The sequence below is a fragment of the Hemitrygon akajei genome, chromosome 6 (assembly GCF_048418815.1).
Source record: "Hemitrygon akajei chromosome 6, sHemAka1.3, whole genome shotgun sequence".
Lineage (NCBI taxonomy): Eukaryota > Metazoa > Chordata > Chondrichthyes > Myliobatiformes > Dasyatidae > Hemitrygon > Hemitrygon akajei.
Genome location: NC_133129.1, coordinates 116,121,653 through 116,149,512, shown reverse-complemented (window position 1 = coordinate 116,149,512; position 27,860 = coordinate 116,121,653). Strand labels below are relative to the sequence as shown.

Genomic DNA, 27,860 nt, shown 5'->3' with positions numbered 1-27,860 from the left:
TGTGGCTCCTCCCACAGACCCCTGCTGACTGCCCCTGTGGCTCCTCCCACAGACCCTGCTGACTCCTCCTGTGGCTCCTCCCACAGACCCCTGCTGACTCCTCTGTGACTCCTCCCACAGACCCCTGCTGACAGCTCCTGTGGCTCCTCCCACAGACCCCCTGCTGACTGCTCCTGTGGTTCCTCCCACAGACCCCTGCTGACTCCTCCTGTGACTCCTCCCACAGACCCCTGCTGACAGCTCCTGTGGCTCCCTCCCACAGACCCCCTGCTGACTGCTCCTGTGGCTCCTCCCACAGACCCCTGCTGACTGCTCCTGTGGCTCCTCCCACAGACCCCTGCTGACTGCTCCTGTGGCTCCTCCCACAGACCCCCTGCTGACTGCTCCTGTGGCTCCTCCCACAGACCCCCGCTGACTGCTCCTGTGGCTCCTCCCTCAGACCCCTGCTGACTGCTCCTGTGGCTCCTCCCACAGACCCCCTGCTGACTCCTCCCACAGACCCCTGCTGACTGCTCCTGTGGCTCCTCCCACAGACCCCCTGCTGACTGCTCCTGTGGCTCCTCCCACAGACCCCCGCTGACTCCTCCTGTGGCTCCTCCCACAGACCCCCTGCTGACTGCTCCTGTGGCTCCTCCCACAGACCCCTGCTGACTGCTCCTGTGGCTCCTCCCACAGACCCCTGCTGACTGCTCCTGTGGCTCCTCCCACAGACCCCTGCTGACTGCTCCTGTGGCTCCTCCCACAGACCCCTGCTGACTGCTCCTGTGGCTCCTCCCACAGACCCCTGCTGACTGCTCCTGTGGCTCCTCCCACAGACCCCTGCTGACTCCTCCTGTGACTCCTCCCACAGACCCCTGCTGACTCCTCCCACAGACCCCTGCTGACTGCTCCTGTGGCTCCTCCCACAGACCCCTGCTGACTCCTCCTGTGACTCCTCCACAGACCCCTGCTGACTCCTCCCACAGACCCCTGCTGACTGCTCCTGTGGCTCCTCCCACAGACCCCTGCTGACTCCTCCCACAGACCCCTGCTGACTGCTCCTGTGGCTCCTCCCACAGACCCCTGCTGACTGCTCCTGTGGCTCCTCCCACAGACCCCTGCTGACTGCTCCTGTGGCTCCTCCCACAGACCCCTGCTGACTGCTCCTGTGGCTCCTCCCACAGACCCCTGCTGACTCCTCCTGTGACTCCTCCCACAGACCCCTGCTGACTCCTCCCACAGACCCCTGCTGACTGCTCCTGTGGCTCCTCCACAGACCCCTGCTGACTCCTCCCACAGACCCCCTGCTGACTCCTCCCACAGACCCCTGCTGACTGCTCCTGTGGCTCCTCCCACAGACCCCCTGCTGACTGCTCCTGTGGCTCCTCCCACAGACCCCTGCTGACTGCTCCTGTGGCTCCTCCCACAGACCCCTGCTGACTGCTCCTGTGGCTCCTCCCACAGACCCCCTGCTGACTGCTCCTGTGGCTCCTCCCACAGACCCCTGCTGACTCCTCCCACAGACCCCTGCTGACTGCTCCTGTGACTCCTCCCACAGACCCCTGCTGACTCCTCCACAGACCCCTGCTGACTCCTCCCACAGACCCCTGCTGACTGCTCCTGTGACTCCTCCCACAGACCCCTGCTGACAGCTCCTGTGGTTCCTCCCACAGACCCCTGCTGACTGCTCCTGTGGCTCCTCCCACATACCCCCTGCTGACTGCTCCTGTGGCTCCTCCCACAGACCCCCTGCTGACTGCTCCTGTGGCTCCTCCCACAGACCCCCTGCTGACTGCTCCCACAGACCCCTGCTGACTGCTCCTGTGGCTCCTCCCACAGACCCCTGCTCTCTGCTCCTGTGACTCCTCCCACAGACCCCCTGCTGACTCCTCCCACAGACCCCTGCTGACTGCTCCTGTGGCTCCTCCCACAGACCCCCGCTGACTGCTCCTGTGGCTCCTCCCACAGACCCCTGCTCTCTGCTCCTGTGACTCCTCCCACAGACCCCCTGCTGACTCCTCCCACAGACCCCCTGCTGACTGCTCTTGTGGCTCCTCCCACAGACCCCTGCTGACTGCTCCTGTGGCTCCTCCCACAGACCCCTGCTGACTGCTCCTGTGGCTCCTCCCACAGACCCCTGCTGACTGCTCCTGTGGCTCCTCCCACAGACCCCTGCTGACTGCTCCTGTGGCTCCTCCCACAGACCCCTGCTGACTGCTCCTGTGGCTCCTCCCACAGACCCCTGCTGACTGCTCCTGTGGCTCCTCCCACAGACCCCTGCTGACTCCTCCTGTGACTCCTCCCACAGACCCCTGCTGACTCCTCCCACAGACCCCTGCTGACTGCTCCTGTGGCTCCTCCCACAGACCCCTGCTGACTCCTCCTGTGACTCCTCCCACAGACCCCTGCTGACTCCTCCCACAGACCCCTGCTGACTGCTCCTGTGGCTCCTCCCACAGACCCCTGCTGACTCCTCCCACAGACCCCTGCTGACTGCTCCTGTGGCTCCTCCCACAGACCCCTGCTGACTGCTCCTGTGGCTCCTCCCACAGACCCCTGCTGACTGCTCCTGTGGCTCCTCCCACAGACCCCTGCTGACTGCTCCTGTGGCTCCTCCCACAGACCCCTGCTGACTCCTCCTGTGACTCCTCCCACAGACCCCTGCTGACTCCTCCCACAGACCCCTGCTGACTGCTCCTGTGGCTCCTCCCACAGACCCCTGCTGACTCCTCCCACAGACCCCCTGCTGACTCCTCCCACAGACCCCTGCTGACTGCTCCTGTGGCTCCTCCCACAGACCCCCTGCTGACTGCTCCTGTGGCTCCTCCCACAGACCCCTGCTGACTGCTCCTGTGGCTCCTCCCACAGACCCCTGCTGACTGCTCCTGTGGCTCCTCCCACAGACCCCCTGCTGACTGCTCCTGTGGCTCCTCCCACAGACCCCCGCTGACTCCTCCTGTGGCTCCTCCCACAGACCCCCTGCTGACTGCTCCTGTGGCTCCTCCCACAGACCCCCTGCTGACTGCTCCTGTGGCTCCTCCCACAGACCCCCTGCTGACTGCTCCTGTGGCTCCTCCCACAGACCCCCTGCTGACTGCTCCTGTGGCTCCTCCCAAAGACCCCCTGCTGACTGCTCCTGTGGCTCCTCCCAAAGACCCCCTGCTGACTGCTCCTGTGGCTCCTCCCACAAACCCCCGCTGACTGCTCCTGTGGTTCCTCCCACAGACCCCTGCTGACTGCTCCTGTGGCACCTCCCACAGACCCCCCCCCCCCCGCTGACTGCTCCTGTGGCTCCTCCCACAGACCCCCTGCTGACTGCTCCTCTGGCTCCTCCCACAAACCCCCGCTGACTGCTCCTGTGGCTCCTCCCACAGACCCCCGCTGACTGCTCCTGTGGCTCCTCCCACAGACCCCTGCTGACTCCTCCCACAGACCCCCGCTGACTGCTCCTGTGGCTCCTCCCACAGACCCCCTGCTGACTCCTCCCACAGACCCCTGCTGACTGCTCCTGTGGCTCCTCCCACAGACCCCCTGCTGACTGCTCCTCTGGCTCCTCCCACAAACCCCCGCTGACTGCTCCTGTGGCTCCTCCCACAGACCCCTGCTGACTCCTCCTGTGGCTCCTCCCACATACCCCTGCTGACTCCTCCCACAGACCCCTGCTGACTGCTCCTGTGGCTCCTCCCACAGATGCCCGCTGACTGCTCCTGTGGCTCCTCCCACTGACCCCCGCTGACTGCTCCTGTGGCTCCTCCCACAGACCCCCTGCTGACTGCTCCTGTGGCTCCTCCCACAGACCCCCGCTGACTGCTCCTGTGGCTCCTCCCACAGACCCCCTGCTGACTGCTCCTCTGGCTCCTCCCACAAACCCCCGCTGACTGCTCCTGTGGCTCCTCCCACAGACCCCCTGCTGACTGCTCCTGTGGCTCCTCCCACAGACCCCCGCTGACTGCTCCTGTGGCTCCTCCCACAAACACCCGCTGACTGCTCCTGTGGCACCTCCCACAGACCCCCGCTGACTGCTCCTGTGGCTCCTCCCACAGACCCCTGCTGACTGATCCTGTGGCTCCTCCCACAGACCCCTGCTGACTCCTCCTGTGGCTCCTCCACAGACCCCCGCTGACTGCTCCTGTGGCTCCTCCCACAGACCCCTGCTGACTGATCCTGTGGCTCCTCCCACAGACCCCTGCTGACTCCTCCCACAGACCCCCGCTGACTGCTCCTGTGGCTCCTCCCACAGACCCCCTGCTGACTCCTCCCACAGACCCCTGCTGACTGCTCCTGTGGCTCCTCCCACAGACCCCCTGCTGACTGCTCCTCTGGCTCCTCCCACAAACCCCCGCTGACTGCTCCTGTGGCTCCTCCCACAGACCCCTGCTGACTCCTCCTGTGGCTCCTCCCACATACCCCTGCTGACTCCTCCCACAGACCCCTGCTGACTGCTCCTGTGGCTCCTCCCACAGACGCCCGCTGACTGCTCCTGTGGCTCCTCCCACTGACCCCCGCTGACTGCTCCTGTGGCTCCTCCCACAGACCCCCTGCTGACTGCTCCTGTGGCTCCTCCCACAGACCCCCTGCTGACTGCTCCTGTGGCTCCTCCCACAGACCCCTGCTGACTGATCCTGTGGCTCCTCCCACTGACCCCTGCTGACTCCTCCCACAGACCCCCGCTGACTGCTCCTGTGGCTCCTCCCACAGACCCCCTGCTGACTGCTCCTCTGGCTCCTCCCACAAACCCCCGCTGACTGCTCCTGTGGCTCCTCCCACAGACCCCCTGCTGACTGCTCCTGTGGCTCCTCCCACAGACCCCCGCTGACTGCTCCTGTGGCTCCTCCCACAAACCCCGCTGACTGCTCCTGTGGCACCTCCCACAGACCCCCGCTGACTGCTCCTGTGGCTCCTCCCACAGACCCCTGCTGACTGATCCTGTGGCTCCTCCCACAGACCCCTGCTGACTCCTCCTGTGGCTCCTCCCACAGACCCCCGCTGACTGCTCCTGTGGCTCCTCCCACAGACCCCTGCTGACTGATCCTGTGGCTCCTCCCACAGACCCCTGCTGACTCCTCCCACAGACCCCCGCTGACTGCTCCTGTGGCTCCTCCCACAGACCCCCTGCTGACTGCTCCTCTGGCTCCTCCCACAGACCCCTGCTGACTGCCCCTGTGGCTCCTCCCACAGACCCCTGCTGACTGCTCCTGTGGCTCCTCCCACAGACCCCCGCTGACTGCTCCTGTGGCTCCTCCCACAGACCCCTGCTGACTGCCCCTGTGGCTCCTCCCACAGACCCCTGCTGACTGCTCCTGTGGCTCCTCCCACAGACCCCTGCTGACTGCCCCTGTGGCTCCTCCCACAGACCCCTGCTGACTGCTCCTGTGGCTCCTCCCACAGACCCCTGCTGACTGCCCCTGTGGCTCCTCCCACAGACCCCTGCTGACTGCCCCTGTGGCTCCTCCCACAGACCCCTGCTGACTGCCCCTGTGGCTCCTCCCACAGACCCCTGCTGACTGCCCCTGTGGCTCCTCCCACAGACCCTGCTGACTCCTCCTGTGGCTCCTCCCACAGACCCCTGCTGACTCCTCCTGTGACTCCTCCCACAGACCCCTGCTGACAGCTCCTGTGGCTCCTCCCACAGACCCCCTGCTGACTGCTCCTGTGGTTCCTCCCACAGACCCCTGCTGACTCCTCCTGTGACTCCTCCCACAGACCCCTGCTGACAGCTCCTGTGGCTCCTCCCACAGACCCCCTGCTGACTGCTCCTGTGGCTCCTCCCACAGACCCCTGCTGACTGCTCCTGTGGCTCCTCCCACAGACCCCTGCTGACTGCTCCTGTGGCTCCTCCCACAGACCCCTGCTGACTGCTCCTGTGGCTCCTCCCACAGACCCCCCGCTGACTGCTCCTGTGGCTCCTCCCTCAGACCCCTGCTGACTGCTCCTGTGGCTCCTCCCACAGACCCCCTGCTGACTCCTCCCACAGACCCCTGCTGACTGCTCCTGTGGCTCCTCCCACAGACCCCCTGCTGACTGCTCCTGTGGCTCCTCCCACAGACCCCCGCTGACTCCTCCTGTGGCTCCTCCCACAGACCCCCTGCTGACTGCTCCTGTGGCTCCTCCCACAGACCCCCTGCTGACTGCTCCTGTGGCTCCTCCCACAGACCCCTGCTGACTGCTCCTGTGGCTCCTCCCAAAGACCCCCTGCTGACTGCTCCTGTGGCTCCTCCCACAGACCCCCTGCTGACTGCTCCTGTGGCTCCTCCCACAGACCCCCTGCTGACTGCTCCTGTGGCTCCTCCCACAGACCCCTGCTGACTGCTCCTGTGGCTCCTCCCAAAGACCCCCTGCTGACTGCTCCTGTGGCTCCTCCCAAAGACCCCCTGCTGACTGCTCCTGTGGTTCCTCCCACAGACCCCTGCTGACTGCTCCTGTGGCTCCTCCCACAGACCCCCTGCTGACTGCTCCTGTGGCTCCTCCCACAGACCCCTGCTGACTGCTCCTGTGGCTCCTCCCACAGACCCCTGCTGACTGCTCCTGTGGCTCCTCCCACAGACCCCTGCTGACTGCTCCTGTGGCTCCTCCCACAGACCCCCCCCCCCCCTGCTGACTGCTCCTCTGGCTCCTCCCACAAACCCCCGCTGACTGCTCCTGTGGCTCCTCCCACAGACCCCCGCTGACTGCTCCTGTGGCTCCTCCCACAGACCCCTGCTGACTCCTCCCACAGACCCCCGCTGACTGCTCCTGTGGCTCCTCCCACAGACCCCCTGCTGACTCCTCCCACAGACCCCTGCTGACTGCTCCTCTGGCTCCTCCCACAAACCCCCGCTGACTGCTCCTGTGGCTCCTCCCACAGACCCCTGCTGACTCCTCCTGTGGCTCCTCCCACATACCCCTGCTGACTCCTCCTGTGGCTCCTCCCACAGACCCCCTACTGACTCCTCCCACAGACCCCTGCTGACTGCTCCTCTGGCTCCTCCCACAAACCCCCGCTGACTGCTCCTGTGGCTCCTCCCACTGACCCCCGCTGACTGCTCCTGTGGCTCCTCCCACAGACCCCCTGCTGACTGCTCCTGTGGCTCCTCCCACAGACCCCCTGCTGACTGCTCCTGTGGCTCCTCCCACAGACCCCTGCTGACTGATCCTGTGGCTCCTCCCACTGACCCCTGCTGACTCCTCCCACAGACCCCCGCTGACTGCTCCTGTGGCTCCTCCCACAGACCCCCTGCTGACTGCTCCTCTGGCTCCTCCCACAAACCCCCGCTGACTGCTCCTGTGGCTCCTCCCACAGACCCCCTGCTGACTGCTCCTGTGGCTCCTCCCACAGACCCCCGCTGACTGCTCCTGTGGCTCCTCCCACAAACCCCCGCTGACTGCTCCTGTGGCACCTCCCACAGACCCCCGCTGACTGCTCCTGTGGCTCCTCCCACAGACCCCTGCTGACTGATCCTGTGGCTCCTCCCACAGACCCCTGCTGACTCCTCCTGTGGCTCCTCCCACAGACCCCCGCTGACTGCTCCTGTGGCTCCTCCCACAGACCCCTGCTGACTGATCCTGTGGCTCCTCCCACAGACCCCTGCTGACTCCTCCCACAGACCCCCGCTGACTGCTCCTGTGGCTCCTCCCACAGACCCCCTGCTGACTGCTCCTCTGGCTCCTCCCACAGACCCCTGCTGACTGCCCCTGTGGCTCCTCCCACAGACCCCTGCTGACTGCTCCTGTGGCTCCTCCCACAGACCCCCGCTGACTGCTCCTGTGGCTCCTCCCACAGACCCCTGCTGACTGCCCCTGTGGCTCCTCCCACAGACCCCTGCTGACTGCTCCTGTGGCTCCTCCCACAGACCCCTGCTGACTGCCCCTGTGGCTCCTCCCACAGACCCCTGCTGACTGCTCCTGTGGCTCCTCCCACAGACCCCTGCTGACTGCCCCTGTGGCTCCTCCCACAGACCCCTGCTGACTGCCCCTGTGGCTCCTCCCACAGACCCCTGCTGACTGCCCCTGTGGCTCCTCCCACAGACCCCTGCTGACTGCCCCTGTGGCTCCTCCCACAGACCCTGCTGACTCCTCCTGTGGCTCCTCCCACAGACCCCTGCTGACTCCTCCTGTGACTCCTCCCACAGACCCCTGCTGACTGCTCCTGTGGCTCCTCCCACAGACCCCCTGCTGACTGCTCCTGTGGTTCCTCCCACAGACCCCTGCTGACTCCTCCTGTGACTCCTCCCACAGACCCCTGCTGACAGCTCCTGTGGCTCCTCCCACAGACCCCCTGCTGACTGCTCCTGTGGCTCCTCCCACAGACCCCTGCTGACTGCTCCTGTGGCTCCTCCCACAGACCCCTGCTGACTGCTCCTGTGGCTCCTCCCACAGACCCCTGCTGACTGCTCCTGTGGCTCCTCCCACAGACCCCCCGCTGACTGCTCCTGTGGCTCCTCCCTCAGACCCCTGCTGACTGCTCCTGTGGCTCCTCCCACAGACCCCTGCTGACTGCCCCTGCTGACTCCTCCCTCAGACCCCTGCTGACTGCTCCTGTGGCTCCTCCCACAGACCCCCACTGACTGCTCCTGTGGCTCCTCCCACAGACCCCTGCTGACTGCTCCTGTGGTTCCTCCCACAAACCCCCTGCTGACTGCTCCTGTGGCTCCTCCCACAGACCCCTGCTGACTGCCCCTGTGGCTCCTCCCACAGACCCCTGCTGACTGCTCCTGTGGTTCCTCCCACAAACCCCCTGCTGACTGCTCCTGTGGCTCCTCCCACAGACCCCTGCTGACTGCTCCTGTGGCTCCTCCCACAGACCCCCCTGCTGACTGCTCCTGTGGCTCCTCCCACAGACCCTTGCTGACTGCTCCTGTGGCTCCTCCCACAGACCCCCGCTGACTGCTCCTGTGGCTCCTCCCACAGACCCCCTGCTGACTGCTCCTGTGGCTCCTCCCACAGACCCCTGCTGACTGCTCCTGTGGCTCCTCCCACAGACCCCTGCTGACTGCTCCTGTGGCTCCTCCCACAGACCCCTGCTGACTGCTCCTGTGGCTCCTCCCACAGACCCCTGCTGACTGCTCCTGTGGCTCCTCCCACAGACCCCTGTCTGACTGCTCCTGTGGCTCCTCCCACAGACCCCTGCTGACTGCTCCTGTGGCTCCTCCCACAGACCCCTGTCTGACTGCTCCTGTGGCTCCTCCCACAGACCCCTGCTGACTGCTCCTGTGGCTCCTCCCACAGACCCCTGCTGACTGCTCCTGTGGCTCCTCCCACAGACCCTGCTGACTGCTCCTGTGGCTCCTCCCACAGACCCCCTGCTCCTGTGGCTCCTCCCACAGACCCCTGCTGACTCCTCCCACAGACCCCCTGCTGACTGCTCCTGTGACTCCTCCCACAGACCCCCGCTGACTGCTCCTGTGGCTCCTCCCACAGACCCCTGCTGACTGCTCCTGTGGCTCCTCCCACAGACCCCTGCTGACTGCTCCTGTGGCTCCTCCCACAGACCCCTGCTGACTGCTCCTGTGGCTCCTCCCACAGACCCCCGCTGACTGCTCCTGTGGCTCCTCCCACAGACCCCGCTGACTGCTCCTGTGGCTCCTCCCACAGACCCCTGCTGACTGCTCCTGTGGCTCCTCCCACAGACCCCGCTGACTGCTCCTGTGGCTCCTCCCACAGACCCCTGCTGACTGCTCCTGTGGCTCCTCCCACAGACCCCTGCTGACTGCTCCTGTGGCTCCTCCCACTGACCCCTGCTGACTGCTCCTGTGGCTCCTCCCACAGACCCCTGCTGACAGCTCCTGTGGCTCCTCCCACAGACCCCCTGCTGACTGCTCCTGTGGCTCCTCCCACAGACCCCCGCTGACTGCTCCTGTGACTCCTCCCACAGACCCCTGCTGACTGCTCCTGTGGCTCCTCCCACAGACCCCTGCTGACAGCTCCTGTGGCTCCTCCCACTGACCCCTGCTGACTGCTCCTGTGGCTCCTCCCACAGACCCCTGCTGACAGCTCCTGTGACTCCTCCCACAGACCCCTGCTGACTGCTCCTGTGGCTCCTCCCACAGACCCCTGCTGACTGCTCCTGTGGCTCCTCCCACAGACCCCTGCTGACTGCTCCTGTGGCTCCTCCCACAGACCTCCACTGACTGCTCCTGTGGCTCCTCCCACAGACCCCGCTGACTGCTCCTGTGGCTCCTCCCACAGACCCCTTGCTGACTGCTCCTGTGACTCCTCCCACAGACCCCTGCTGACTGCTCCTGTGGCTCCTCCCACAGACCCCTGCTGACTGCTCCTGTGACTCCTCCCACAGACCCCTGCTGACTGCTCCTGTGGCTCCTCCCACAGACCCCTGCTGACTGCTCCTGTGGCTCCTCCCACAGACCCCTGCTGACTGCTCCTGTGGCTCCTCCCACAGACCCCCCTGCTGACTGCTCCTGTGGCTCCTCCCACAGACCCCTGCTGACTCCTCCCACAGACCCCTGCTGACTCCTCCCACAGACCCCTGCTGACTGCTCCTGTGGCTCCTCCCACAGACCCCTGCTGACTGCTCCTGTGGCTCCTCCCACAGACCCCTGCTGACTGCTCCTGTGGCTCCTCCCACAGACCCCCCTGCTGACTGCTCCTGTGGCTCCTCCCACAGACCCCTGCTGACTGCTCCTGTGACTCCTCCCACAGACCCCTGCTGACTGCTCCTGTGGCTCCTCCCACAGACCCCCCTGCTGACTGCTCCTGTGGCTCCTCCCACAGACCCCTGCTGACTCCTCCCACAGACCCCTGCTGACTGCTCCTGTGGCTCCTCCCACAGACCCCTGCTGACTGCTCCTGTGGCTCCTCCCACAGACCCCCCTGCTGACTGCTCCTGTGGCTCCTCCCACAGACCCCTGCTGACTGCTCCTGTGACTCCTCCCACAGACCCCTGCTGACTGCTCCTGTGGCTCCTCCCACAGACCCCCCTGCTGACTGCTCCTGTGGCTCCTCCCACAGACCCCTGCTGACTCCTCCCACAGACCCCTGCTGACTGCTCCTGTGGCTCCTCCCACAGACCCCTGCTGACTGCTCCTGTGGCTCCTCCCACAGACCCCCCTGCTGACTGCTCCTGTGGCTCCTCCCACAGACCCCTGCTGACTGCTCCCACAGACCCCTGCTGACTCCTCCCACAGACCCCCCTGCTGACTGCTCCTGTGGCTCCTCCCACAGACCCCCCTGCTGACTGCTCCTGTGGCTCCTCCCACAGACCCCTGCTGACTGCTCCTGTGGCTCCTCCCACAGACCCCTGCTGACTCCTCCCACAGACCCCTGCTGACTGCTCCTGTGGCTCCTCCCACAGACCCCTGCTGACTGCTCCTGTGGCTCCTCCCACAGACCCCTGCTGACTCCTCCCACAGACCCCCTGCTGACTGCCCCTGTGGCTCCTCCCACAGACCCCCCTGCTGACTGCTCCTGTGGCTCCTCCCACAGACCCCTGCTGACTCCTCCCACAGACCCCTGCTGACTGCTCCTGTGGCTCCTCCCACAGACCCCTGCTGACTGCTCCTGTGGCTCCTCCCACAGACCCCTGCTGACTCCTCCCACAGACCCCCTGCTGACTGCCCCTGTGGCTCCTCCCACAGACCCCCTGCTGACTGCTCCTGTGGCTCCTCCCACAGACCCCCCTGCTGACTGCTCCTGTGGCTCCTCCCACAGACCCCTGCTGACTGCTCCTGTGGCTCCTCCCACAGACCCCTGCTGACTCCTCCCACAGACCCCTGCTGACTGCTCCTGTGGCTCCTCCCACAGACCCCTGCTGACTGCTCCTGTGGCTCCTCCCACAGACCCCTGCTGACTCCTCCCACAGACCCCCTGCTGACTGCCCCTGTGGCTCCTCCCACAGACCCCCTGCTGACTGCCCCTGTGGCTCCTCCCACAGACCCCTGCTGACTGCTCCTGTGGCTCCTCCCTCAGACCCCGGTATAAAGGCGATTGAGGCCTGAGCCCGGCCCTCAGTCTCCAGGATGTAGTGTTGTTCATTCTTCCAGTCAATAAAAGCCGATATCTCGCTTCTTACGTCTCAGAGTGAGTTATTGATGGTGCATCAGGTACCGTTTCCCAGATGGTGGCAGTTGGAACAGTTTGTGGGTGGGGAGACTCGGGTCCCCATGATCCTTTGGCCCTTGTTACGCACCTTTCTCTGTAAATGTCCTGAATAGTGGGAAGTTCACACCTACAAATGCGCTGGCTGTCCACACCACTCTCTGCAGAGTCTTGCAATTGAGGGAAGTACAGTTCCATACCAGGCAGTGATACAGCCAGTCAGGATGTTTTCAATTGTGCCCCTGTAGAAAGTTCTTAGGATTTGGGGATTCATGCCAAACGTCTTCAACCATCTGAGATGAAAGAGGCGCTGTGCTGCTTTTTTCACCACACAGCCGGTATGTACAGACCATGTGAGATCCTCGGTGATGTGGATGCTGAGGAAGTTAAAGCTGTTCACCCTCTCAGCCCCAGATCCACTGATGTCAATAGGGGCTAACCTGTCTCCATTCCTCCCGTGATCCACAACCAGCTCCTTTGTCTTTGCGACATTGAGGGAGAGGTTGTTTTCTTGACACCACTGTGTCAGGGAGATGACTTCCTCTCTGTAAGCTGCCTCATTATTATTTGAGATTAGGCCAATCAGTGTAGTGTCGTCAGCAAATTTAATTAGCAGACTGTAGCTGTGGGTGGTGACACAATCATGGGTATACAGAGAGTAAAGGAGGGGCTTAGGACACAGCCCTGAGGGGCACCTGTGTTGAGGGTCAGAGGGGCAGAGGTGAGGGAGCCCACTCTTACCACCTGCCGGCGATCTGACAAGAAGTTCAAGATCCAGCTACACAAGGCAAGATGAAGGCAGCCCTATTGACATCAGTGGATCTGGGGTTGAGGGGGGTGAAATAATCGCAATAATGCAGATAAATCTCCTCTGCACGTTCTTGAAAGTTTCCACATGTAGTGAGGTGATCAGATCTGAATACTCATACTCCAAACAAGACAAATTCTGCAGATGCTGGAGATCCAAGGCAGAACACACGGAATGCTGGAGGAACTAACTCAGCAGGTCAGGCTGCGTCTCTGGAAATGAGTAAACAGTCAACGTTTCGGGCTGGCAAGGGAGGGGAGCATTCAGAGTAAGAAGCTCCAAGTGTGGTCTAACCAGAGTTTTATAGAGTTACAACATTACCTTGGCCAACACACCATATGCTTTCTTAATCACCCTATCAAACTTAGATGCTTCTATGGACATAGATCCAAGATGTCTGTACTAAAAATCCTGCCAGTTCTGTGCCTTCAAGTTCAACCTTCCAAAGTGAATCACAACCATGTTGTAATGGATCCCATTTTCTGAATGAGCCTGTCATTGGGAATCTTGACAAATGCCTTATTAAAATCCATATACAGTACATCTCATGTTCCATCTTCACAAGGCCATATCGGAACATAATTATGCCATTTGGTTTATCAAGTCTGCTCTGCCAATTCATCATGGCCGATCCAATTTTCCTCTCAACCCGTCTCCTGCCTTCTCCCCGTATCCCTTCATACCCTGACCAATCGAGAATCTATCAACCTCTGCCTTAAAAATATGTAAAGACTTGACCTCCACAGCTGCTTGTGGCAAAGAATTCCACAGATTCACCACTCTCTAGCTAAAGCTATTTCTCCTCATCTCCATTTTAAAAGGATGCCCCTCTATTCTGAGGATGGGTCTTCTGGTCTTAGACTCTCCCACTACAGGAAACAGCTTCTCCACATCCACTCTATCAAGGGCTTTCACCATTTGATAGGTTTCAATAAGGTCACCCCTCATTCTTCTAAATTCTAGTGAATACTGGCACAGAACCATCAAAAGTTCTTCATATGACAAGCCATTCAATCCTGGAATCATTTTCGTGAACATCCTTTGAACCCTCTGCAGTTTCAGCACATAATTTCTAAGATAAGGGGTATAAAACTGTTCACAATACTCCAAGTGAGGCCTCACCAGTGCTTTATAAAGTCTCAACATTACATCCTTCCTTTTATTTCCATTCATCTTGAAATGAATGCTAACATCGCATTTGCCTTCTTCACCACAGACTCAACCTGCAAATTAACCTTTAGGGAATCCTGCAGAAGGACTCCCAAGTCCCTTTGCACCTCAGATTTTTGTATTTTCTGCCTATTTAGAAAATAGACAACCCTTTCATTTCTTCTACGAAAGTGCATGATCGTACACTTCCCAACATTGTATTCCATCTGCCACTTCTTTGCCCATTCTCTTAATCTAATTCCTCTGTAGCCTGTCTACATCCCCAAAGCTACCTACCCCTCCACCTATCTTTGTATCGTCTGCAAACTTTGCAACAAAGCCATCAATTGCATAATCCAAATCATTAGCATATAAAATAAAAAGAATCTGTTCCAATACAAACCCTTGTGGAACACCACTAGTCCCCAGCAGCCAAGCAGAAAAGGCTCCCTTCATTCCCACTCTCTGCCTCCTGCCAATCAGCCATTGCTTTATCCATGCTAGAATCTTCCCTGTAATACCATGGGCTCATAGCTCATTAAGCAGCCTCATGTGTGGCATCTTGTCAAAGGCCTTCAAAAATCCAAGTACACAACATCAACCAATTCTCCTTTGTCTATTCTGTTTGTTATTTCTTCAAAGAATTCCAACAGATTTTTCAGACAAATTTTTCCCTTGAGGAAACCATGCTGACTGTGGTCTATTTTATCATCTTCCTCCAAGTATCCCAAAACCATATCCATAACAACTGACTCCAACATCTTCCCAACCACTGAGGTCAGACTAACTGGCCTATAATTTCCTTTCTTCAGCCTCTCTCCCTTCTCGAAGAGTGGAGTGGCATTTGCAATTTTAGTTTTCCAGAACTGTGCCAGAATCTAGAGATTTGTGAAAGATTATTACTAATGCCTTCACAATCTCTTTAGCCAGCTCTTTCAGATCTTTCAGTTTCCCAAGAAAATTATTTCTTGTTACAGTAACTTCACACACTTCATGCCCCTGACACCTAGATCTTCCACCATACTGCTAGTGTCTTCCACAGTGAAGACTGATGCAAAATACTTATTTACTTCATCCACCAATTCCCTGTCTCCCATTGCTAGCTCTCCAGCGGTCTGGTATCAACTCTTGCCTTTCTTTTACACTTTATGTATCTGAAGAAGCTTTTGGTCTCCTCTTTAATGTTATTGGCTAGCTTACCTTTGTATTCCATCTTTACCTTCTTAATGAATTTCTTACTTGCCTTCTATCAGTATTTGAAAGTTTTTCAATCCTCTAACTTTCCATTAATTTTTGCAGTATTATATGCCATCTCTTTGGCTTTTATATTGGCTTTGACTTTTCTTTTTAGCCAGTGCTGTGTCATCTTGCCTTTAGAATACGTCTTTCTCTTTGGGGTGTAGATATCCTGTAATTTCTGAATTGCTTCCAGAAATTCCAGCCATTGCTGCTCTGCCATCATCCCTACCAGTGTTCTTTTCCAGAAAATCGCAAATCAATTCTGGTTCATTACATAACATCCAATCCAGAATAGCTGATCCCCTAGTGGGCTCAACCATGAGCTGCTCTAAAAAGCCATCTCGTGTGCATTCTAGAAATTCCCCCTCTTGGATTAATTTGCTTTATTGCTGGATTGACAACATACCCAAATATATTCAAAGATATTGTTCTATGAAATTGCCTCTCTATACTGACACATAGTTCCATGCTCTACTTTGTGTCTGTCATCCCATTTCTGGCACCTGCTAGGAGTTTTGTTCACTGATTGTCACCATATCTTGACATTGTGTCCACTGTTTTACAATTAGATTGTGACCCTATTCTAATACATTGTCTAGTATTTTAAATTGGGGCAGCAGCATGTTCAGGCTAAATGATGGAGTTTTCACTGTAAATGGATTCTGGACTTCTTAACGGAAAGGCCATGTGAACACTAGTCCTATTACGCTGAGCACTGGCACTCCCCGCTGCTGTTCACACTACTGACGCGTGACTGTGTCGCAGGATCCAGCTCAGACCGTCTTATCAAGTTTGCAGAGTTCACATCACAGACGGCCTTGTCTACTTCCTCAATATCACCTCCCTGAACAAGAAGGCACAGCAGCGCCTCCACTTGCTGAGGAGATTAAGGCAAGTGAGGCTACACCCCCCTGCCCTAACCCTCCCATTGTCCAACTGAATTTTACAAGAGCTCCATTGCGAGCATCTTGACAAGCTGGTATGGGAGCAGTAAAGCATCAGACCGCAAGTCCTGACAGAGGACTGAGAGAATGGCCAAAGAGGATCATAGGGGCCTCCCTACCATCTATCGGGAACATTTATCAGGAGCACTGCGTACACAGGGCCTTTAGTATAATCAAGGATCCCACCCCTCCATTCAGCATCTGCTTTGACTTTCTACCATCAGGCAGGAGACTCCGATGCATAAAGACAACAACGGTCACAATGGAAAATAGTTTCTTCCCTCAGGCCATCAGGCTTCTGAACTCGCTGCCGCATTGCATTCAAGGTGTCAGTGGATAGTTTGTACTGTACCTTGCAATATTTTATTTATGCACTTTGTTTATTTAAACAAAGTAGATTTGTAGATAAAGTTCATTTGTAGATTTTATTTTTACTTTCCCTAGCTATTGTTATGTGTACTACTGTGCTTTACACTCTGGCAGGGAGAAAGGTTGACTCATTTGGTGCTATACATGTATATAGTTAAATGACAGTAAACCTGACTTGACTATTTTAGAACAGGTATTTACCCAGTACTGTGCTAGGGTATAATCACTGGGAACTTGTGAAACAGAAGGGGGATCTTTGTCCATCTTACCCGTGCCAGTCCAGTGACAGAAGGGGGAACTTTGTCCATCTTACCCGTGCCAGTCCAGTGACAGAAGGGGGATCTTTGTCCATCTTACCCGTGCCAGTCCAGTGACAGAAGGGGGAACTTTGTCCATCTTACCCGTGCCAGTCCAGTGACAGAAGGGGGATCTTTGTCCATCTTACCCGTGCCAGTCCAGTGACAGAAGGGGGAACTTTGTCCAACTTACCTGTGCCAGTTCAGGCAACACACTTCCTTCTGGCATTTGGTCTCTGACTTCATATCCAACTATTTTTTAGATGTCACCAGGGTGTCTGCCTCCCCCAACTTCCATGCAGCGAGATCCTGCTCCCTGAAACCATTCCCCAACCCACCTCCTGGGTGAAAGTAATTTTCATTCCCTCTAATCCTTTTACCAATTATTTTGAATCTATGCCTCTGGGTTTTTGATCCCTCTGCTACAGGAAAAAGATCCTTTCTAAGTGTCTAATCTTTGGCTGTTATGATTCTCTACACCTTCATTAAGCATCTCCTCAACTCTTTGGTTCAATGTGAATCCAATTTTTCTTCAGAATGACAATTTGCAGGTCCCAGCAACACCAGTGTAAATCTCCCGTTCGTCCTCTCTGGTGCAATCACATCCTTCTTGACCCACAGTGACTACAACTGCATAGTGTATGAACTGTTATCTAGCTAGTGTTGTATGTAGTTGTAGTATAGCCTCCCAGCATTTTTATTCTCTTCCTCAAATGGCAGCAGTAGGTACAGTATCTCATATGCCTCTTTTACTAGCCAATTAACCTGTCCTCCAAGGATCTCTAAAGGCCTTTATCAATCTTGAGGGTCTATGGATATTGATTTAAAGTCTATTTCAAAATTTTCTCTTTTTTAGTGTCACCCCGGTTGCACTACCTCACCTTTCTCCTGAGGAAATTCTATCCTCCATTTTGGGGCCCACCTAATCCAAACATCTGTATTCCTCTAGACCAAATCTTTCATCCACGTTCTCAACATCTACCTCCTGTTGCATCAAATATCATGTTCCTGGATCTAAATCACAGCAGAATGCAGGGGATTGAGGACTGGTTACTGTGGATTCCCACTGCTAGCCCCCTGTTAGTCACATAAACACCAGTCAAACCATTACCCTTTGCTTTATCTCAGTGAGCAAATTTCAGACACAGTTTGTCATTCTATGTTGAAATTTCAGACTTTAACTTCTTTGACCAACCAACCTTGCAGACCGCTTGCACAAAGCCTGTGAAAGTCCATGCAGATTAAATAAATCAAACACGCCCAACCGTCAACACTCATCGCTACCTCTTAAAAAAATTCAGTCAGTCTTCCTAATTTTGGCCCGAATTAAATTTATGGTTTTACCTTTTGATTCATTTTTGATTTTACTTTTGCTTTTAAGATTATGTTGCTCGAAACATCACGAAGGTATGACCCACAAATAGAGTGTATCACCTTTCTGAAAGATTTCAGTTACAACCGAGAGGACTTTGCCAAGGCAGGTATGTGATTCTCCTTCACTGTTTGACTCACACAATATCATCTTGGTAGTCTTGTTGCTGACAATCACATAAATCTAATCTGAAGCCTGAACCCTGAGCATTGAGCTGGGTGCAAAATGCTGTGGGAAATCTGTAACGAGGAACTTCTGCGGCACTTTCTGTATGTCCTAGTGACAGTTTTGCTTGGAACTTGCATGCTGATTTGCTAAGGACTGCTACTGAATCTTGCCAACCAGTCAAGGTCTGTGTTTTCCCCAGTGAGGTTGGTCTAGGCTGCTTTTTAAGTATTTGTTCTGTGGCATATTGACTCTTCTGATTGCCACTGCTACCTGTGCAGGATCCGTTTCTGTCGATGATGGTCTTCCGTTCGGGTGAGCTGCCTGCTCCCCCAGGGGTTGGTTGTTTTCCTTAGTGCTGTATCTGTCTGTTCACTCTAGGATCATTCTGTCCTGGCAGAGGGAGGTGGTTAATATGCCTTCTACGTGATAGTGCTGGAGAGGGGTACAGTGGAGATTCACCACCATGCTGCCTGGGATGAAGGGTGTCAAGGGTGTCAACGTCAGCAAGACGAAGGAATTGGTTGTTGACTTCAGAAGGAGTAGCGGACCGCACGACCCCATCTACATCGGTGGTGCGCAGGTGGAACAGGTCAAAAGCTTTAAGTTCCTCGAGGTGAATATCACAAATGACCTGACTTGGTCTAACCAAGCAGAGTCCACTGCCAAGAAGGCCCACCAGTGCCTTTACTTCCTAAGAAAGGTGAAGAAATTTGGCCTGTCCCCTAAAACTCTCGCTAATTTTTATAGGTGCACTGTAGAAAGCATCCTTCTAGGGTGCATCACAACCTGGTATGGAAGTTGTCCTGTCCACGACCAGAAGAAGCTGCAGAAGATCGTGAACACAGCCCAGCACATCACACAGACCAATGTTCCATCCTTGGACTCACTTTACACCGCACGCTGTCGGAGCTGTGCTGCCAGGATAATCAAGGACACGACCCACCCAGCCAACACACTTTTTGTCCCTCTTCCCTCCAGGAGAAGGTTCAGGAGCTTGAAGACTCGTACGGCCAGATTTGGGAACAGCTTCTTTCCAACTGTGATAAGACTGCTGAACGGATCCTGACCCAGATCTGGGTCGTACCTTCCAAATATCCAGACCTGACTTGCACTACCTTACTTTCCCTTTTCTATTGTCTAATTATGTTTTATAATTTAAATTTTTATTATATTTACTTTGATTTGTACTTCAGGGAGCCCGAAGCGCAGAATCAAATATCGCTGTGATGATTGTACGCTCTAGTATCAATTGTTTGGTGACAATAAAGTGAAGTTATGAGAAGAGAATAGAGAGACTGTTTTCTCTGGTCAGAGGAGGTTAGCAGGGACAAGATTGAGATATTGAAAACTATGAGTGTTAAGACTACAAGAAAACTGGGGTTATAGATTGAGGGTAAAGGGAAGAGATTTAATGGGGATCTGAGGTGGTCTTTTTCAGACTGACAGCAGTGGGTGCAGAGTTGCTGGCGGCATTTAAGAGCACTTGTTTCACGCTTGCACCCAAGTGCTGGAACATGGGGTCAGTACAAATGGGTACCCACTGGTCAGCTGGACAAGGTGAGCCAAATGGCCTGATTATGCTCGTTAACTCTATGGAGCATCTACGTCTCATAACAATTAAGGATAGATATTTGTACCATTGTATCATAGACAGGTGGAGAGGCATATGTTGTATTGATTGACAACTGATTTTCAGAATGGGCTGAAACCTAGTTGTCTTTACTAATTCTACAGCCAGTTTTCCTGTCCAATGCATCATTATTAGCAATGTATGCAACAGAAGGAGCATTTGTGGGAAAGAAAATGTGTGTGTGTGTGTGTGTGTGTGTGTGTGTGTGTGTGTGTGTGTGTGTGTGTGTGTGTGTGTGTGTGTGTGTGTGTGTGTGTGTGTGTGTGTGTGTGTGTGGTGAATTTGTGAGAAAGGGATGTGTGTGTGTGTGTGTGTGTGTGTGTGGTGAATTTGTGAGAAAGGGTGGGTGTGGATATACGAGTGACAGAGACAGTGAACATATGTTTGGGAAAGAGACAGTGTGTTTGTGTACAGGAAACTGAATGTCTACGAAAGGGTATGTATTTCTGAAAAAGTGCATGTGTGAGAGAGGTTGTCTGTGAGAGGGAAAGTGGGTGTGTCTAAGAAAGAGGTGGTATGTGTTGTTAGGTTCTGATGTTCTTAATCCAAGATTCTTTTGGACGGCAGGAAGGAAGCACAAAACATGCTGCTTCACAATAATTTAAGTGTTAGTAGAACAAAGAAAATCAAAAATGGCAGTAGCAGGGGCAGAGACTTAGCAGAAGAGAGAGGAGAAGCAGAAAGAAGATGACACAGCCTCATGGTCATCTCTTTTTATTCTCCATAATTATGGAATGTACTGTTTAAATTTACAGATAACAGTCAACCAATCAGATAGCCCTATTCAAACAATGCAGCCCTGGAGAAACTTCCAGAGCTTTCCAGAATCCAGGGGCACACTGAACAACTGCATGTACATACAGTGGCCACAGGAAAACATACTAAATAGTTACATGTATGTAAGTGTTATAACAACACGAGCAGGTAATTAATTGTTAAGATGCAAAGATTAGTAGGCATATTTGTGTTTTAACTATTTTATTAAGGGTCATCCTTTAACAAGTAAAAAAGATGTAAATTATGATAAGGCATACCAGGACAAATAATATGACATCTTCCCAGATGTAAATTAATCCAATCAAAGAAATCCCATCTATCAGATTGATGTATTTTAGTTACTTCTTTACGAGTATGATCAGCCAAATTAGCTATCTTTAGATTTGTCAGGTATGTAAGTACAAAACTCCTTGTCTAGAACTGCGCACATTTCCCCCTTAATTACTAAGAGAAGATCTAATACCATACGATTTTGAAGAACCATTCTACGCAGCATGACCTTTTCTGTTGTTACTTTACTTTACCCAAGGCTTCGGCAGTGTGGCTGCTTACTCTTTCTAGGGCTTTCTGCAAAGTCGTAAAATGGGAATAGAATTGATGGAAAAGGATCTCCTTCTGAAATGTCATGTTTACTTCCACTCTGGCAGGTAAGGGTAAGGTATATGTATGCCTCATGGCAGGAAAAACATACCCTAAAGAACAGGATCCTAAACAATTACACGGAAGAGAGATGTAAGCTCAATTTCCACACAAACAGTACATATTGTTCTATGACCTTAGATCATTTCTTATCACTTTACAAGAGCTCTGTTGGATTGTATTATTTTTCTGATGGATATCGTCAATGAAAATTTCAGTGTCATTACTTCATTTAGGACTATGTAGAGTGAAATTGCATGAGCTATGCCCTACTGGAATGGTACCTTCTGAACTCAACCAAACATAGAAACATTGAAAAACTACAGTACAATACAGACCCTTCGGTCCACAATGCTGTGCTGAACATGTCCTTACTATAGAAATTACCTAGGCTTACCCATAGCCCTCTATTTTTCTAAGTTCCATGTACCTATCCAGGAGTCTCTTAAAGGACCCTATCATATCCGTCTCCACCATCGCCGGCAGCCCATTCCAATCACTCACCACTCTCTGCATAAAAAACTTACCCCTGACATCTCCTCTGTACCTACTTCGAAGCACCTTAAAACTGTGCCCTCTCATGCTAACCATTTCAGCCCTGGGAAAAAGCCTCTGACTATCCACACGATCAATGCCTCTCATCATCTTATACACCTTATACTTCTTATACACCTCTATCAGGTCACCTCTCATCCCTCACCACTCCAAGGAGAAAAGGCCCAGTTCACTCATCTATTCTCATAAGGCATGCTCCCCAATTCAGGCAACAACCTTGTAAATCTCCTGTGCACCCTTTCTATGGTTTCCACATTCTTCCTGTAGTGAGGCGACCAGAAATGAGCACAGTACTCCAAGTGGGGTCTGACCAGGGTCCTATATAGCTGAAAAACTACCACTCTTAAACTTAAAAGGTAGTTTTTATAGTGAACACATGAAAAGATCTAATAGCTGTGTCATGAACATTAGATGTGGATTTATCCCAGCATAAGACATGAATAGGGTCAGGTAGGATATTCCCTAAATCATGCTGATTTTATTTATGTAAAATCATCCAGTTTAGGATGATATGTGGGGGCATGATCATCGTAGATTTATGTCTTCCTTGAGAATAATGAGTCATAGGCATAATGTCTACATCACCATTGCTGAGATGTTTAATAAAGAGGATACATGTTTGTTTTGTATATGCAGGAATATCTAGCCTTGGTGAATATTTTGAAGTGCGTAGTATATATTGACATAACCTAACAGCTGGAGGCATTAACAGCATCAGCAAATTCGTCGGATACTCATAAGTCTATGTTATGAGTCATCTCAACTGGCACATTATGAGTAGGGAGATTTGGTAAAAATTTAACAGCAAATAATATTAAAATAAACTTTATAACGTCCAGTAGTTGTTGACTTGCTTGAAGACTCCTGGCTGGTTAGTGATTTGTTCACTGTAGCCCAGCAGCGTAGGCACTGAGTCAGAGGTTACTAGCACGGTGCTTGTTGTCTTCGTCGGTACCACTTTAGCTCACTGGCGTGTGTCCACTTACTTTTACCTTCTGTGTTCACCGCTGAGTTGGTAATTAACAGCACTTCCCATCGAGCTCCTGGTGCTTCCTTAATCAGGATCCACTCACCAGGAATCAGGGTGTGTCCACCTTCTGTTGGATCACTCCAAGCAGCAGAGACCTGTTGAGAAGCAGACTGCACAACTTGGGTTAATTTCACACAATAACTCTCTGCCATAATGTGTATATCGGTCTCTGTGAGATCGAGGGCTACCGGCAGTGACTTGGAGCACCTGGGTACCAAATCGAGTAGACGGTTTAGTTTTCTTGTTTGGGGTTGCTCTGATAATACACAAGATCATAGGAAGAGCTGTAGGCCATGGTACACCTTCCCCATGATACTTAGTCTGTCTGTGTTTCTATTCATTTCTTTGACTTGTCCTGATGACTCAGGGTGATGTAGACAATGAAAATACTGATCTTCATATAATTCCTGACAAACACTCCCAGTGAAACGCCTTCCTTGCTCAGGGTCAAAATGACTTGGCAAACCCCGTCTAGCAATATACTCCTTGATCAGAGCTTTTGCTGTGTATGTGACAGTAGCTTTCCTTGCTTTCCTTGAAAACTTGTCCACTATTATCTGTATGTCTGAATATCATATAACCATATAACAATTACAGCACAGAAACAGGCCATCTCGGCCCTTCCAGTCCGTGCTGAACGCTTACTCTCACTTAGTCCCACTGACCAGCACTCAGCCCATAACCCTCCATTCCTTTCCTGTCCATATACCTATCCAATTTTACTTTAAATGACAATACTGAACCTGCCTCTACCACTTCTACTGGAAGCTCGTTCCACACAGCTACCACTCTCTGAGTAAAGAAGTTCCCCCTCATGCTACCCTTAAACTTTTGCCCCCTAACTCTCAACTCATGTCCTCTTGTTTGAATCTCCCATACTCTCAATGGAAAAAGCCCATCCACGTCAACTCTATCTATCCCTCTCATAATTTTAAATACCTCTATCGAGTCCCCCCTCAACCTTCTACGCTCCAAAGAATAAAGACCTAACTTGTTCAATCTTTCCCTGTAACTTAGGTGCTGAAACCCAGGTAACATTCTAGTAAATCTTCTCTGTACTCTCTCTATTTTGTTGATATCTTTCCTATAATTTGGTGACCAGAACTGTACACAATACTCCAAATTCGGCCTCACCAATGCCTTGTACAATTTTAACATTACATCCCAACTCCTATTCTCAATCCTTGACACTTTGGCAAAGTATTGCAGTCCAGTTGTACTGTAAGTGTTAAAATGGACCAGGTGGGGCAGGAGCACTTAATTGTGGTAGCTTTTCTGCTACTCCAGGATTTATTTTCTGCTATGTCATTCCTCTTTCAAGCATTTGTCAAACTTGCATCCTGAACTTTAGATTCCACCATCATTGGGAGAACCTGTTGATCATCTTTTGCACTTCAATGTGTCCTAGAGAGTGCATCTGGTGTGCCAGATAAGGAAGAAATGTAGTTGGAGCTACTAGTCTATGACTAGTTCCATATCTCCATAATCCAAAACTGTCTAACGTTCCATAATTGTCCATCTAGAGCCATTTTTCCTGGTTAAAGCATTGAGTTTTCATCTCTATAATATCTTATAATGTGGAGTTAAGCTGTGTTTGCATAATTCCAGCTGTAGGATTCACTGCAGATTTCTCAGTACTCCTACTTTTTAAAAAACTTCTTTCCACGTTGCCTTTTCAACAATTTCATCCACAACTGCATTTCCATGGCTTCCCATTGTTGTTATTTTGGAGTGGCTTTTACATTTTAACATAGCAACATTTGATGGCAATTGTATGGCAATCATGAGTTCTTATGCTATTTGGGATCCATAAGGATTCCCCTTTGTCTCCACAAGTTTCCAAAATCATGAACAACTCCAAAAGCATTTCGAGAATCAGTGTAGATATGAACCGATCTTCCTTCTGCCAATTTACAGGTTTCAATCAAAGTTTTTAGTTCTGCCTGTTGCAAAAGGATACCAAGAGCTATCTGAAATGGAGCCATTTGAATTCCTCTCTCAATCATTGAGGACTGTGAGTGTACAGAATAAAAACCAACAGGATACTGTTGGTCTCCACATTCTTGAGTTAAGACTGCCATCAAGTGTTTCGTGGTGACGTACAGGCTAAATAGTTTATGGTATCAGAGATTCTTAATGGAATCAGAGTCATAGAAAATTACAGCACAGAAACAGGTCCTTCAGTCCATCTAGTCCATGCTGAACCATTTAAACTGCCTACTCCCATTGGCCGGTATTGGAACCAGAGCACTCCATATCCCAATTAATACCTTGGTTAATGTAGGGGCAGTGCACAATGTCACCTTTAAAGTCTGAAACACTTTCAGTTGTTCTTCATTAAGAGTTCCAGGATCATTTGAGCATTTCAGCAGATTAAAGACCCGAAACATCCTACGACCCGGGGTTCATCACTGAGGACGTGTCCAAGTAGCACCAGAAGGTGTATTCTACAACTAGTGGTTGAGCAATTGTCAATGGATCTGCCACTAGCTTGTCAATACATTGATTAACAATGGCTTCATCTTCAGTCCTAAGTCTCTTCACTCCCTTGGTGTTTATTGGAGCAAGCTGTGACGTGACTTTCAATCTTATTGTTTCATCACTGTCATCCTTACTTGAATCGCTAGAGGCTGCTGTAGAGTCTGTGTTCTGTCCATCCTGTAATTCCTCAGAGTTCAGAATCAGAATCAGAATCAGGTTTATTATCACCAGCATATGACGTGAACTTAGCAGCAGCAGTTCAATGCAATACATAATCTAGCAGAGAGAAAAAAATAAAAGAAAAAAAGTAATAATAAATAAGTAAATAATTTATGGTATACATATATTGAATAGATTTTAAAACGTGCAAAAACAGAAATACTGTATATTAAAAAGAAGTGAGATAGTGTCCAAAGATTTAATGTCCATTTAGGAATCGGATGGCAGAGGGGAAGAAGCTGTTCCTGAATCGTTGAGTGTGTGCCTTCAGGCTTTTGTACCTCCTACCTGATGGTAACAGTGAGAAAAGGACATGCCATGGGTGCTGGAGGTCCTTAATATTGGAAGCTGCTCTTCTGAGACACTACTCCCTAAAGATGTCCTGGGTACTTTGTAGGCTAGTACCCAAGATGGAGCTGACTAGATTTACAACCTTCTGCAGCTTCTTTCGGTCCTGTGCAGTAGCCCCTCCATACCAGACAGTGATGCAGCCTGTCAGAATGCTCTCCACGGTACAACTATAGAAGTTTTTGAGTGTATTTGTTGACATGCTAAATCTCTTCAGACTCCTAATGAAGTATAGCCGCTGTCTTGCTTTCTTTATAACTACCTCAATGTGCTGGGACCAGATCAGATCCTCAGAGATCTTGACACCCAGGAACTTGAAACTGTTCACTCTCTCTATTTTTGATCCCTCAATGAGGATTGGTATGTGTTCCTTCGTCTTACCCTTTTTGAAGTCCACAATCAGCTCTTTCCTCTTACTGACGTTAAGTGCCAGGTTGTTGCGATGATGTCACTCCACTAGTTGGCATATCTCACTCTTGTACACCCTCCCGTCACCACCTGAGATTCTATCAACAATGGTTGTATCGTCAGCAAATCTATAGATGGTATTTGAGCTATGCCTAGCCACACAGTCATGTGTATATAGAGTAGAGCAGTGGGCTAAGCACACACCCCTGAGGTGCACCAGTGTTGATCGGCAGCGAAGAGGATATGTTATCATCAATCCGCACAGACTGTAGTCTTCTGGTTAGGAAGTCGAGGATCCAATTACAGAAGGAGCCACAGAGGCCCAGGTTCTGCAACTTCTCACTCAGGATTGTGGGAATGATGGTATTAAATGCTGAGCTAAAGTCAATGAACAGCATCCTGACGTTGGTGTTTGTGTTGTCCAGGTGGTTTAAAGCCGTGTGGAGAGCCATTGAGATTGTGTCTGCCATTGACCTATTGTGGCAATGGGTCCAGGTTCTTGCTGAGGCAGGAGTTCAGTCTAGTCATGACCAACCTTTCAAAGCATTTCATCACTGTCAATGTGAGTGTTACCGGGCGATAGTCATTAAGGCAGCCCACATTCAGTAGGTGGCACTGTCTTGGATGACTGTTTGACATCAGCTGAAATTCCTCTGAATTTGGATGGGTCGCTGCCTCCAGGGACTGTTCAGTACAGGGGGGTTTCCAAGGGCTGACTGGCAGCATCACTAGCAGGACCGTCCACTGAGCCTTCAGGATGCCCTTCTTGATGTCCAGGCTGCACTTTCTCAGACTGACTCATTCTGCCCAGAGCTCAGTACACCTCACTTCGAGTTGATTGCATCTAGTGTGTTTCTTTTGCTTGTTTGTTTAATGCAGAAATTTGCTCTTTAGACTGTTTACTGTCTACTACTATTTTGGTAGTTTATTGCAAGTTTTGCATTTCTTTCCTAATCAATTAGCAGAGGTCTTTACTCACCCTGTTAACTTTGTTATTCACCCCCTCAAACCAAGTGTGCAGTCCTAACTTTAATTCACACATTCCAGTTTTATTCTTGCCCACAGGCATTATCTGGATTTTGTCACCTGCTTCCTTAATAAACTTATATTTCCTGTGGATTATTTCATTATCTGTATCAAACTGAGAGGTTTTATTCAGGTAAGAGCATGTTGTACGTTTCATAACTTCGCCCATTGTTTTATCTACTTCTTGTTATTTTGACTGCAATCTTGAAATACTAATAGATCGCAACCAAAATTTTAATAGGTTGTCTCATGCACGACACTGGCTTGCATGTATTGTGCCTGACCACGTGAACATATTGAGTAATTTAGTATTTTCCCAGCTTCCCTAGTTTGCATGTGGCTCCACTGAATGCACACATTTAATTATTAACTCTCTACCAGCTTGCATATTTC

General features: G+C 52.5%; 1 protein-coding gene across 5 annotated transcripts in view; it reads left to right on the top strand.

The window, feature by feature from the left end:
- Positions 1–27,860, top strand: part of nr1h3 (nuclear receptor subfamily 1, group H, member 3) — a 176,219-nt gene that overhangs the window by 128,003 nt on the left and 20,356 nt on the right. For all 5 annotated transcript variants that reach the window (XM_073047703.1, XM_073047704.1, XM_073047706.1 and 2 more), the window contains one exon: positions 18,196–18,295. In XM_073047703.1, coding sequence (XP_072903804.1) covers positions 18,196–18,295 — 100 coding nt within the window. The remainder of the gene's footprint in view (positions 1–18,195; positions 18,296–27,860) is intronic.